Raw genomic sequence first — 13303 nt, forward strand, 5'->3', positions numbered from 1 at the left:
TATGGGGTCACGGGCGGGGATCGGGGGGGAGCGGCATCTGGGCAGGGCATGGAGGTCCCGAGCAGTGGCGGGGGACAGACAAAACCACTGCCCGGCCCCCCATCATCGCCCAATCCAAGGGATGGGGCAGCCCTGGATCCGAACGGCAACGTATCGAACCGGGATGGGGGTCCAGCCCCTCACCAGGGAGTGTCCCCACTGCAGGAGACCCCTACCCCTGCCCAGAGCCCCCGCTGGCACAGGGGACTGGGGGGGTCATCACAGCGATGCCTCGGGGGTCGGGGGTGAAATCCCCCCCAGCCCTGCGCTGGAGCCTTCCCGGGGGGGCCATGGGGGGCCGTGCGGTGCCGGGGACCCCCCTCGTGCTGGGGACCCCCCCGAAGAACGGCTGAGCCCAGCGTGGGGGACAGTCCTTTATTTCGGGCAGTGCCCGACCCGCGGGCATCGGGGGGTGGGGGGAACACGCGGGTGGGGGTCCTGCGGTTCCCTTGGGCAGCCAGAAGCCCCCCAGGGACGTGGTGGCATCAGGACCAAGCAGGGCACCGCCCCCCCACCACGGGGAGCTGGACCCCTGCCCTGGCAGGGCTCCCGGGGGGCTGAGGGGGGGCCACCCCGGCCCCTCCTCTGCACCCCGCAGACCCCCCAGTGTGGGGCCCGACGGTCCGCACCCCCCGTGCCACCCCCGTGCCCGTGTGCCACCCACTCCCTGAGGTTCGGGGGTGCCGGTGCCCGGTTCCTGTGTCCTCCCGGTTCTCCTGGGGGTGCTGGTTCCGATACCAGTACCAGAAGTGTGTGTGCCCCGGGGCCGTGCCAGGGGTCGGGGGGTACCAGTCCCGACTCCTGTGCCCCCCAAGCTCTCCCAGTGCCGGTGCCCGATGCTGATGCCCAGTTCCTGTGCCCCTCTCATGTTCTCCCGGGGGCTCCGGGCGTGCCGGTGCCCAATTCCTCTGCCCGTGTTCCCCTGAGGGCACGGTCACGGCACCCCCCTGGGCCCTCTCCAAGTGCCCCACAGTCCCAACAGCCTCCGGTGTCCCCACGCCCGGACCCCCCGTGTCCCCAGGGCCCCCCCTGTTGTCCCCATGGCCCCCCAGTGTCCCCACGGCCCCAGCGCTGCCCGGGCTCCCCGCGCTGGAGGACCCGCATTGTCCCAGCGCTGCCCAACCCCTCATTGTCCCCATGAGCCCTCCGGGCACCCCGAACCCTCCCAGGGACCCCCCGGATCCCCCCGGTCCCTGTGCCCCCAGCCCCGCCCACCCGCCGCCAGCAGCCAATGGGAGCCCAGCGAGGGGGAAGGGGGCGGGACCGCTGGGTGTCGGGGCGGGGCCTACTGGGGGCGGGGTTTGTGGCGGAGCCTCCGTTGGTCAGCGGGGGTGGGCGGGGCTTGCGAGGAGGGACCATTGGTGGACAGAGGGGGGCGTGGTCTCCGCAAGGGGGCGTGGCCTCCGTAGTTCCCACGCGGGGCCCGGGGTCGGTCCAGCCCCTTTCCCGATCTGTTTCCTGATCCCTTTCCCGTCCCGTTCCCGGTCCCGTTCCCGTTCCCGGTCCCCTCCAGCCCCGCAGAGGCGCAGCGGCAGCGCAGCCAACTTTACTGGGAGCCGTCCCGTCCCGCCGGGCGCGCCCGCCCCGCCCCGACCCCCGCGCCCCCCGCGCCCCCCGGGCCGAGCCCGCGGCCCCGGGAGCCCCCGGTCACGGTCCCGGTGCCGCTCCCGGCCAGTGGCCGCGGCCGTGGGCGCGCAGGCGGCGCAGGCGCTGCCGCCGCAGCCGCAGGGTCGGGTCGGGGGCCGGGCGGGACCCCCGGGGCCGCCCCCGCGCCCGCTCCAGGCGGAAGCTGCAGGGGGTCGGGACGTTCTCGAAGGACACCCAGCAGGACCGCGTGGCCGCCTCGTAGCCCTCGGCCCGCGCCGTCACCTCGTACTCGCCCGGGTTCAGCAGCCGCCAGTAGTCCCCGTCCACGGCTGAGGGGGGGGGCAGGTGCCCCGGGGGGTCACACACCCGTCCCGTCCCTGTGCCCAGCCCTGTCCTTGTCCATCTCTGTCCCCATCCCTGCCCCACTCCTGTGCTCATCCCCAGCCCCATTCCATTCCCATCCCCAATCCCATTTTTGTCCCATCCCTATTCCCAACCTCTTCCCATTCCACCTCTATTCCTATCCCCATCCCATCTCCATTCCCAGTCTAATCCTATTTCCACTGCCATCTGCAAATCCCATCCCCTTCCCATCCTTGTCCCCAGCTCTATCCCATTCATATCCAGTCTCATTCCAGTCCCATCCCATCCCCACTCCCATCCACAATCCCATCCCATTCTCAACCCTGTTCTTTGCCCTCATCCTCATCCCCAGCCCCATCCCATTCACACCCCCAATCCCATTCCTGTCCCCTTCCATCCCCTTTCCCAGTCTTATCCTATTTCCATCCCCATCTGCAGTCCCCAATCCCATCCCATCCTCAAATCCCATCCCATTCTTCTCCCTGTCCCCATCCCTGTTCCCTGTCCTCATGCCCACCCCATTCACATCTCCAGTCCTGTTCCTGTTCCCAACCCCATTCCCAACCTCACCCCATTCCCATCCCCATCCCACTGCTGTCCCTGTCCCACCCCATTCCCCCAGTCCCCCGTACCGGTCCGGACGTCGTGGTTGATCCCGTCCACGGCGATGATGGCGTTGGGGATGCCCTGCTCGGTGTCACTGTCCCGGACCACGCCCTTAATCCCTCGGTGCACCTGGGGCGGGGCCCGGGGGGGTCAGAGGGGGGGCAGGTGACACATGTGCACCCCCCGGTGCCACCCCCAGTGTTTGGGGACCCCTGACCGTGTCCCACTGCCATCCTGCCGAAACCCCAATCCCTCAGTGCCCACGTCCCCCCTGGCACCCCCGAGTGTGACCCCCTGGCGTGTCCCCCCAGGCTCAGGGGGCCCCCCTAGGGGGGTCTGCTGTCCCTGATGGGTCCCTGACCCAGTGGCCCCACGGCACCTGTGCCGCCAGAACCCACACCCTGGACACCCCTCCCCTATTGTCCCCGTAGCCCCAGCACCCCCAAACCCCCCGGTGCCCCCACGGCCCCAGCACCCCCGACCCCCACCCAGGACACCCCTTTCCCGGTGCCCCCCTGGTTCCAGCACCCCCGACCCCCACCCAGGACACCCCTTTCCCAGTGTCCCCCTGGTTCCAGCACCCCCGACCCCCACCCAGGACACCCCTTTCCCGGTGCCCCCCTGGTTCCAGCACCCCTGACCCCACCCAGGACACCCCTTTCCCGGTGCCCCCCTGGTTCCAGCACACTCCGGACAGACAGACAGACCTCGGGGCAGTTTGGGGCCCCCCGAGCCGTGTCCTCCCTGCCGAGCCCCCTGCCCCCGGTGCCTCTGTCCCCCCCCGGCCCCCCGGCCCCCCTCCCGACCTGCTCCATGAAGAGCAGCAGCGACTCGCGGTTGTTCTCCCACTCGTGGGGCAGCTCCGAGGCGTGCGGGAACTTGTCGCAGGAGAGCTCCACGGTGATCTCGAAGCAGTTGGTGTGCAGGTAGCTGAAGTCGTTCATGCCTGGGCGGGACGGGGGGTGTCGGGGGGTGTCGGGGGGTGCCCGGCCCGCCCCCCACGGCTCCCCCCGGGCCCCCACTCACTGCCGGCCACCGTGTGCCAGTTGGCCCCGTTGATGACGTTGCCCAGGCGGGCGAAGTCGTCGTAGTGGCAGCGCCGGCGGTCCCCGCTGGCCATGGCCAGGTTGGCGGTGGCATAGACCGTGGCCAGCCAGCGGAACACGCCGTCGTCGGGCGTGGGGGTGAGCTCCTGCGCCTTCCAGTAGGTGCGGGTCATGTCGAAGGGGTAGGTGACCACCAGCTCCCCCCCGTGCAGGTTGGCGCTCAGCACGAACGGGAAGCGCTGCATCCACGCGATCACCGCCCGCGTCTCGGGGGCCACCTGGGGGGCTCCGCGTCACGGGGGGGCCCGGGGGAAGCGCAACCGGCGACCCCCTGCCCGGGGCACAGCGCTGAGACCCCCCCCGGTCTGTCCCCAGCGCAGCCCCCCCGGGGGTGGGCAGCCCCCAGGGCGCTTCTGTGGAAGGATGGGGGGGTTTGGGGGGCTCACTGTGGCACTGGAGCGGGAGGATGAGGGGGTTTGGGGGGCTCACTGTGGCACTGGAGCGGGAGGATGAGGGGCTCCAGGGGGGCTCGCTCTGGTTAAGGTGATTTCACGGGCTCATGGCAGCACCGGTGCAGGAGGATGGGGGGGTTTGGGGGGCTCACTGTGGCACTGGTGTGGGAGGATGGGGGGGCTCCAGGGGGGCTCGCTCTGGTTAAGGCGATTTCACGGGCTCGTGGCAGCACCGGGGCAGGAGGATGGGGGGGCTTGGGGGGCTCACCGTGGCATTGGGGCAGGAGGTCAGGATGCAGGAGGAGGGGGGTTTCAAGGGGTTCACCACGGTGTTGGCATGAGGGATTCTGGGGAGTTCACTGCAGTGCCAGCTCAGGAGGATGAGGGGCTTTGGAGGGGCTCACCACAGCATTGGGGCGGGAGGAAGGGGAGTTTGGGGGTTATCGGGGGGGCTCACCATGGCATCAGCACAGGAGGATGGGGGCATTCAGGGGGCTCACCGTGGCATTGGCACAGACTGGGGGGTTTCAGGGGGCTCACCGTGGCATTGGCACAGACTGGGGGGTTTCAGGGGGCTCACCGTGGCATTGGCACAGACTGGGGGGTTTCAGGGGGCTCACCATGGCATTGGCACAGACTGGGGGGGTTTCAGGGTGCTCACCATGGCATTGGCACAGACTGGGGGGGTTTCAGGGGGCTCATCGTGGTGTTGGCACAGCCTGGGGGGTCTCGGGGGCTCACCGTGGCGTTGGCCAGGGTGTAGTACTCGGGGATGGGGATGTAGTGGTTGGGGAACTCGTGGGGCACCAGGTCGTTGTCCTCGGCGTCCCACAGCGCCGTGTTCAGGTCGGCGAAGTTGTGGTTGAGGTCGATGCCCTCGTAGGTCCAGCGGCCCATGGCCCAGCCCGCCAGCTCCGAGCCCTGTGGGGGCACTGGGATGGGCACTGGGATGGGCCCTGGGATGGGCCCTGGGGCGGCCCCAGGGGGTCCTGTTCCCCATCCCTACCAGCTCGTAGGCGGTCTCGTATCCGTCGGGGTTCATGGAGGGCAGCAGGTGGATCCGGGTGTCCGTGACCAGCTGCACCACGCGGGGGTTGCCCCTCCGGAATTCCCGGCACAGGTATTCCATGAGGTTGAGCAGCAGCTCCCGGCCCAGCACCTCGTTCCCGTGCATCCCGGCCACGTAGCGGAACTCGGGCTCCCCTGCCAGGCACGGGGACGTGGCTGGGGGGGCACGGCCACCCCCCCTCTGTGCCCCGAGCCAGCCTGGGTGTCCCTGGGACCGACCCCGTCACCTGCAGTGCCCTGGACATCCCAAATCATCCCGTCCTGCACCAGTCTGGGTGTCCCTGGAGACTGTCCCCACCCACCTGCACCATCCTGGGTGTCCCTGGAGACTGTCCCCACCCACCTGCACCATCCTGGGTGTCCCTGTCCTCCCTCGTCCCCATCCTGCACCAGTCTGTGTGTCACAGCACATCCCATCCCTGTCCTGGGCATCCCCATCCACCCTGTCCCTGTCCCTGTCCTGTGCCAGCCTGGGCATCCCTGCTGACTGTGCCCATCCCCTGCACCAGCCTGGCTGTCCCCAGTGACCCCAGCCTGGGCATTCCCAGCCACCTCATCCCCATCCAACACCATCCTGGGTGTCCCCAGTCACCCCATCCTGCACCCGACTGTGTCCCTGTCCCCCTTGTCCCCATCCACCTGCACCAGCCTGGGTGTCCCTGGGGACTCTCTGCATCCCCACCCTGGGTGTCCTTGCCCCCATCCTGCACCGGCTTGTGTGTCCCTGGAGTCTGTGCCCACCCACCTGCACCAGCCTGGGCGTCCCCAGCCACCCTATCCCCAGCCTGGGTGTCCCTGTCCCAGTCCATCCCCATCCAGCACCATCCTGAGTGTCCCCAGTCACCCCATCCTGCACCTGACTGCGTGTCCCTGTCCCCCCATGTCCCCATCCCGAGTGTCCCTGTCCCCCCATGTCCCCATCCCGAGTGTCCCTGTCCCCCCATCCCCATCCCGGGTGTTCCTGTCCCCCCGCTGTCCCTGCCAGGTGTCCCTGTGCCCCCTGTCCCCCGCTGCCCACCGAGCTCGTGCTGCCCGGGGTGGTCGGAGATCTCCATGACGTAGAGGCGGCGCCCGCGGGAGCTGTGCCCGATGCTGTACACGCGGGTGATGTCGGGGCACTCCTCGCTCACCCGCTTCATCAGCTGGGGGGCAGCGGGGTCAGCGGCACTGGGGGGGGCACAGAGACCCCCCTGCTCCGCGCTGGGGTGCCCCCAGTGACACACAGACGCCCTGCCCCACACCACAGTGCCCCTGGGGACACAGAGACCCCCCTGCCCCACACCACAGTGCCCCTGGGGACAGAGAGACCCCTCTGCCCCATGCTGGGGTGCCCCCAGTGACACACAGACCCCCTGCCCCACACCACAGTGCCCCTGGGGACACAGAGACCCCCCTGCCCCATGCTGGGGTGCCCCCAGTGACACCCAGACCCCCTGCCCCACACCACAGTGCCCCTGGGGACACAGAGACCCCCCTGCCCCGTGCTGGGGTGCCCCCAGTGACACACAGACCCCCTGCCCCACACCACAGTGCTCCTGGGAACACAGAGACCCCCTGCCCCACACCACAGTGCTCCTGGGGACACCCAGACCCCCTGCCCCACACCACAGTGCCCCTGGGGGTGTGGAGACCCCCCACCCCACTCCGGGGTGCTCCAGAGACACGGAGACCCCCCTCCCCGCCCCACCCCTCCGGGGCTGGCACCTTTCTCATCTCCTTGTAGTTGTGGTGTCGGAAATCCAGGTCGGAGGCGGGCGGGGCCGGGCCGGGCCAGGCGTGGGCATCGCTGGGGTCTGGGGGAGCCGGGTGGGCACGGGGGGGACACGGTCAGAGACCCGGGGACAGCCCAGCCCCCCACCCGGGGGACGGCCCCGTGCTGGGCACCGGTGGGTCGGGGTGTGGGGGCCCACTGAGCACCCCCGGGGCAGGGGGCACCCCCGGGCCCCCCCGGTACCCACCGGGCAGGGGGCAGCCCAGCACCTCGGCCCGCAGGCAGATGGTGCCGTTGGGGAACCAGCTCTGGGGGTTGATGCGCAGGAACCGCCCCAGCAGGGGCGTGGGCAGCACGTTCAGCACCGGCGTCTCGGGGTCCTTGTTCCCGGGGAACACCTGCGGGCACGGGGGTGTGCCAGCGGGGCGGGGGGTGACAGAGAGTGGCCCCTCAGGGCCCAGAGGGTGACAGAGCCCCAGCCCCCCCCGGCCCTGCAGCCCCTGAGGAGGGGCACACACGGCTGAGGGGGGTGAGCCCAGTAGGGCTGCGGGATCTGGGCTGCTTGTGCTGCTCTGCCCCCCAAAACCTGCCACCCCACAGGGGGAGGGACCCCAGGGAGGGGCACAGGGACCCCCAAACCTGACTCTGGCACGGCTCTGGCACAGGGACCCCCAAACCCACCCCAGCACCAGGCTGCTGTGCTCACCCCTGGGCATGGCTGTGCCACCCAGTGCCACGCATGCAACACGTGTGTGCCCAGAGGGGGTTGGCATGTGCCCGGGGGGGGTTGGTATGTGCCCGGGGGGGGTTGGTATGTGCCCGGGGGGGGTCCTGGCCCGCAGCCAGGGCAGCCCGGGGGGGACAAGCAGCCTTTGTGCTGGGGGGAAGTGCTGGAGGGTGCCCGGGGTGGGGAGGCCAAGGGCAACAGAGCCAGGGCCCGGTGCCAGCTGGCACAGCTACCCCGGGGTGGTTAACCCAGCCAGGGAGGTTAACCCCAGGCTGGCTTCCCCACCTGGCACTGTTAACTCACCTGGTGCGGTTAACCCAGCATGGTTAACCTGGCATGGTTAACCCAGCACGGTTAACCCCCTCTCCAGCATGGTTAACCCCCTCTCCAGCATGGTTAACCCAGCGTGGTTAACCCAGTGTGGTTAACCCCCTCTCCAGCACGGTTAACCCAGCATAGTTAACCCAGCAAGGTTACCTCCTCTCCAGCATGGTTAACCCACTATGGTTAACTTCCTCTCCAGCACAGTTAACCCACCATAGTTAACATGCATGGTTAACCCCCTCTCCAGCATGGTTAACTCACCATAGTTAACCTGGCATGGTTAACCCCCTCTCCAGCATGGTTAACCCACCATAGTTAACCTGGCATGGTTAACCCTCCTGCTATAGTTAGCCCAGCATGGTTAACCCACATAGTTAACCCCCTCTCCAGCATGGTTAACCCCTTCTCCAGCATGGTTAACCCTCCTGCCATGGTTAACCCAGCATGGTTAACCCTCCTGCTATGGTTAACCCACCATAGTTAACCCAGCATGGTTAACCCACACAGTTAACCCCCTCTCCAGCATGGCTAACCCTCCTGCCATGGTTAACCCCGGCATGTTTAACCCACCCAGCCTGGTTAAATCACCCAACACCATTAACCCCAGCACACACAAGCCCCACTACGTCCAATTAACCCCGGCACAGCTAATTAACCCCACCCCCCTCCATCACGGCCACTCCCCTCATGCCCTTGCTCCGCTCAGGGCCGCCCCCCCCCCCCCCCCCACAGCCCGGGGGTGCCGCGTTAGGGCTTCCCACTCCCTTCTTTCCCCCCTTTGGGATCTCCCCCGAGCACCCACCGCCTCCTCGGAGCCGTTCCTGCTCGGCACCCACGCGTGGGAGTCGTTGCTGACCTGCACCTTGTAGGACGTCACCCAGTCGTACCTGGGGGAAAGAATCGAGGGAGAACGCTCAGGAAATCCCACCCCCCCCGGGATTTTTTTACCCCCTTTACACCTCGTCCCTTACGTCCAGATGGAGTTGAGCCCCTGGGTGACCACGCCGGTGAAGAGGGTGAGGCGCCGGGCGTCCACCCGCAGCCACTGCCCCGCGTCCTCCCGCCCCGCGCACCACCCGCCGTCGAAAGGGTCCCCGTCGTACAGCCCCGACTGCGGGGAGAGGGGCAGAATTAAGGGGGAAAACCCCTCCACCCCACCCACCGCACCCCACACACCCCCCCCCCGCCCCGTACGGGGCGGGGGGGGGTGTGTGGGGTACGGTGGGTGGGGGTTTTTTTTGTTACCTGGGGTGGGGTTTCATCACCTGGATGTTGAGGCGGCCCCGGTGGGCTCCCAGCCCGGGGCGTTTGTGGCTGGACGCCTGGAGCTGCGAGTCGTCCACCCGCAGGGATTCCAGCCCCAGGGGGGGGCACGCTGGGGGTTGGGGGGGGGGGGAAAATCCGGGGTCACGCAGGGATGTGTGGGCGTGTGTCCCCCACCCTCCTCCTCCCCGTTCCCGGTGGACCTACAGGGTTCCTGTGGGGCGGCCGGGGCCTTCGGCCTCTTCTTCCTCACCACCTTCTTCCTCACCACCTTCTTCCTCACCACCTTCTTCCTCACCACTTTCTTCCTCACCACCACCTTCTTCTTCCTCTCCGCGGGGAACTTTGGGGCCGGGGCTGGGGGGGAAGAAGGGGGGCGGGTATAGGGACCCCAGGGCAGGGGGGGGCTTGGATAACACGTGCAACCCCCCTTCCCAACCTCCCCGTAGGGCAGGGGCACCCCCAGAGCCTGGCACCCCGTTGTGCCCCCCACGTGAACCCCCCCCAGCCCCTCAGCACCCCATCGGCTCCATGACCCCTTCCAGACACCCCCTCCCGATCCCCCTTCCCCAAATGAAGTCCCACCCCTGGCACTCCATCTGTGTCCCCCCGTGGACCCCATGTAACCCCCCCGGGCACACTCAGTGCACAGACACCCCCCCCCATGCGTGTTCGTGTCCACACGTGTGTGCTCATGCTCCCACAGTGGAGTGCACACACATGTGCACACACACCTTAAACTCCGCCCTCCACACACACGTGCACACACATGTGCACACACAGCCCTGTGCACACACATGTGCACACACATGTACACACACACAGACATGTACACACACATGTGCGCACACCACACACCTTAAACCCTGCCCTCCACACATGGCTCTGTGCACACACATGTGCACACACACAGACATTTACACACATGTGCACACACACACATGCACACACACACACAACCCTGTGCACACACATGTGCACACAGACATGTGCACACAGACATGTACACACACGCATAGACATGTACACACACATGCACACACACACACACAACCCTGTGCACACACATGTGCACACAGACATGTGCACACAGACATGTACACACACACACAGACATGTACACACACATGCACACACACACACAGAGCCCTGTACACACACATGTGCACACACAGACATGTACACACATGTGCACACACCCACCCCTTAAACCCCGCCCTCCACACACACGTGCACACACATGTGCACGCAGACATGTACACATGCACACACAGCCCTGTGCACACACACGTGCACAGACAGACATGTACACAGACAGACATGTACACACATCTGTGCACACAAGGAGCTGTGCACACACAGCCCTGCACATACAGCCTTGCACACACAGAGCTGGGCACACACGCTCTGCACACACATCCCTCTGCACACACTGTGCACACACAGCCCTGTTCACACACACACACACAGTGCCAGGAACACACACAGCTACACACACACACACACACACACACACACACACACACACACACAGATCTGTGCACACACATCCCTTTGCACACCCACACCCCATCCGCACCCCCCCACCCCCTCGCACACGGCCTCGCACACCCACGCTGGGCACACCCCACCTCCCCCCGCCCACCCGTGTGCTCCCCCCCCGCCCCAGCTCAGCCCCAGCCCCCCAACTCCTACCTGTGGCCGCGGGGTCCCCCTCCCGCAGCCCCCCGCGCCGGGAGGGGCCGGGGCTGGGGGGCGTCCCGCTGCCCCGCGGGGGGGTCACCGGGGTTGCCCTCGGGGGGGACACCCCGCTGCTTTTAGGGGGTCCCGTCGTGGCGCCCCTCGGAGGGGACCCTCCGCTGCCTTTGGGGGGGCCCGTCGTGATGGCCCTCGGGGGGGCGGCCGTGGTGCCCCTCGGGGGGGACCCCCCGCCGCCTCTAGGGGGTCCCGCCGCCGTGCCCTTTGGGGGGGACACCCCACCGCCCTTGTGGGGTCCCGCCGCCGTGCCCTTTGGGGGGGACACCCCACCGCCCTTGTGGGGTCCCGCCGCCGTGCCCTTTGGGGGGGACACCTCCCCGCCTTTGGGGGGTCCCGTCGCGGAGCCTCTCGGGGGGGCGGCCGTGGTGCCCCTCGGGGGGGATCCCTCGCCGCCTCTGGGGGGTCCCGCTGCCGTGCCCACCCCCGTGTGCTGGGCGGGGGGGGTCGGCAGCCCGCGGGGGCGGGGGGTGGCGCGGGCGGGGGGCGCTGCCCGGGCGGGGGGCGGCGGGGGGCTCAGCAGGAGCAGCAGCAGCAGCGGGGCGAGGGGCACCCCCGGCATGGCCGCGGCCCTGCCTGTCCCTGCCCGCTCCTGCCTGTCCCGCTCCTGCCCATCCCGGCCCTTCCCCGCCCCTCCCCGCCTCCCGCGCCCCCCGCCCACTCCCGCCCGGCCGGGACCCCCGCCCGCATCCTGCCCGCCCTCTCTGCCCGCCCCCTGCCCGGGACCCCCGCCCGTCCCGTGTCCATCCCCTGCCCGCCCCTATCCCCAATCCCCCCGCTCCCTGCCCGGGACCCCCGCCCGTCCCGCCCCGTTAAACTGTCCCGCCCCCCCCGTGTGCCCCTCGAACGGGGACAGGGGGTCCCCCCCGCTCACCTGCCCGTGTCCCCCCGTCCCCAGCTCCTCAGTGTCCCCGCTGGCCCCATCCCCACGTCCCCGCCGATCCCGGTCCCCCCCGCCGTGTCCCCCCCGTCCCACCGCTGTATCCCACAATCCCATCACCGCGTCCTCACTGTTCCCCCCCCCGGTGGTGTCCCCCCCGTCCCGTCCCCGTGTCCCCGTGTCCCCGTGTCCCCTCCCCACGCCGGCGGTGCCCGGGGGTCCCGGGGGTCCCCTCCTCGCCGCCGCCGCGGCCCCGCCGGCCGAGCCCGGGGACCCGGCCGGTCCCGGAGCCGCCGGTGCGGGCGGAGCGGGGCCGGGCCCGGCGGGGAGGGGACCCCCGGGACCCCCGCAGTGCCCCGGGTGGGAGCGGGGGGCGCGGGCCGGGCTGCCGGGGAAGGGGTCCGGGTCCTGCCTCTGCCCCCCACCCTGCGCGGGGTCCCCCGAGCTGCCGCCAGACTCAGAGGAGCTCATTTTCCACCCTGAAGAAACTTTCCTGGCTTGACTTTTCCTTCTTTTATTGGGATTTTGTGGAGCGGAGGGGGGAGGGAGCGGGGCAGCTCCGCGGTGCCCGGGCCGGGCAGAGCAGGGGGGCAGAGCTGACCCCCATCAGCCCACCCCTGGCCCTGCTCCCTGTGCCGCATCCCGGGGCTGTCCCAGAGCTCCGCTCGGCCGAGGGGGTGGCGGGCCGGGGTCCTCCAGCCCTGTGTCACCCGGGGGTGCTCCCACGGGACGGGTCCTTCGGTCCCACAACAGCCGGGCTGCTCCTGAGGGATGGGGTCCTTCGGATCTGCGTCCCCCAGGGATGCTCCTCTGGATGGGTCCCCCCCGACCCAGGGATGCTCCTCTGGGATGGGTCCCCCCCGACCCAGGGATGCTCCTTGCCCAGGCGGGGAGCAGGGCCGGGGCTGGCGCGGGGCCGGGACACGCCCGGCACACAGGACGGAGCCGTTCCCTGTCTGTCTCCCGGGGCTGGATGCTGGGAAGGCTTTTGTTCTGGCCCGAGGCATCTCCCGCATCCTGCCGAGGCGCTGGAAAGGGCCCGGGAGGGGCGGCCGTGACTCAGCCCCCACGTGATGGGACTTTCGAGGTTTGCAGAAGCGCCGGCCCCTCTCCGCCCGCTCCTGGCCCCATTCCCGGCCCCGGGGGCCAAGGCACACAGCCCGGCGCTGCGATTCTGCCCGCTCAGCACTTCCCGGGCTGTCAGGAATTTCCTGGTGCCGTTGGCCGGGGGTCGGCGGCTGCGTCCCGGCCCCCCGCGCTGCCAGACCCCGCTGCCGAGGTGCCTTAAAGGTGCCGCGGAGTGTCCCGGCAGGAATCCCACTGGATGCTGCCCCGGCCCCCCCAGCACCCCCAGCCAGGGGGGGGGCGGCAGTGGGGCCAAACCCATCCCCCAGCCCTGCTGCTGCTCCGGGACAGGCCCCGGCACCGGATGAGAACTCCCAGGTCCTTCCCCCAGGGATGCTCCCGATGCCAGCCCGTGCT

At 69.2% G+C, this 13303-nt stretch overlaps 1 protein-coding gene across 1 annotated transcript; it reads right to left on the reverse strand.

Annotated features, from left to right (window-relative positions):
* Window positions 1-1686: 1686 nt before the first annotated feature.
* Window positions 1687-12292, reverse strand: CPXM1 (carboxypeptidase X, M14 family member 1). The gene is made up of 15 exons (XM_051774827.1): window positions 12247-12292; window positions 10882-11049; window positions 9394-9543; window positions 9189-9298; window positions 8895-9034; window positions 8726-8810; window positions 7120-7270; window positions 6866-6954; window positions 6180-6303; window positions 5100-5296; window positions 4835-5014; window positions 3622-3919; window positions 3402-3541; window positions 2622-2724; window positions 1687-1955 (listed from the first exon to the last, which is right to left on the reverse strand). Exons 1-15 carry the CDS (start codon window positions 12290-12292, stop codon window positions 1687-1689), a joined length of 2250 nt encoding a protein of 749 aa, XP_051630787.1.
* Window positions 12293-13303: the final 1011 nt, after the last annotated feature.

Source organism: Manacus candei, unplaced genomic scaffold (genome assembly GCF_025592945.1).
Source record: "Manacus candei isolate 608988 ecotype Guabito, Panama unplaced genomic scaffold, ASM2559294v1 h1tg000230l, whole genome shotgun sequence".
In the NCBI taxonomy this organism is placed as follows: domain Eukaryota; kingdom Metazoa; phylum Chordata; class Aves; order Passeriformes; family Pipridae; genus Manacus; species Manacus candei.

Coding starts and splice junctions, on each gene's coding strand:
- CPXM1 (XM_051774827.1), bottom strand. CDS start 12,292: ATGAGCTCCTCTGAGTCTGGCGGCAGCTCGGGGGACCCCGCGCAGG. Junction 6,955..7,119: donor GCTGGGCTGCCCCCTGCCCG/GTGGGTACCGGG, acceptor CGGCTCCCCCAG/ACCCCAGCGATGCCCACGCC. Junction 5,297..6,179: donor CCCCGGGCAGCACGAGCTCG/GTGGGCAGCGGG, acceptor CGTGCCTGGCAG/GGGAGCCCGAGTTCCGCTAC.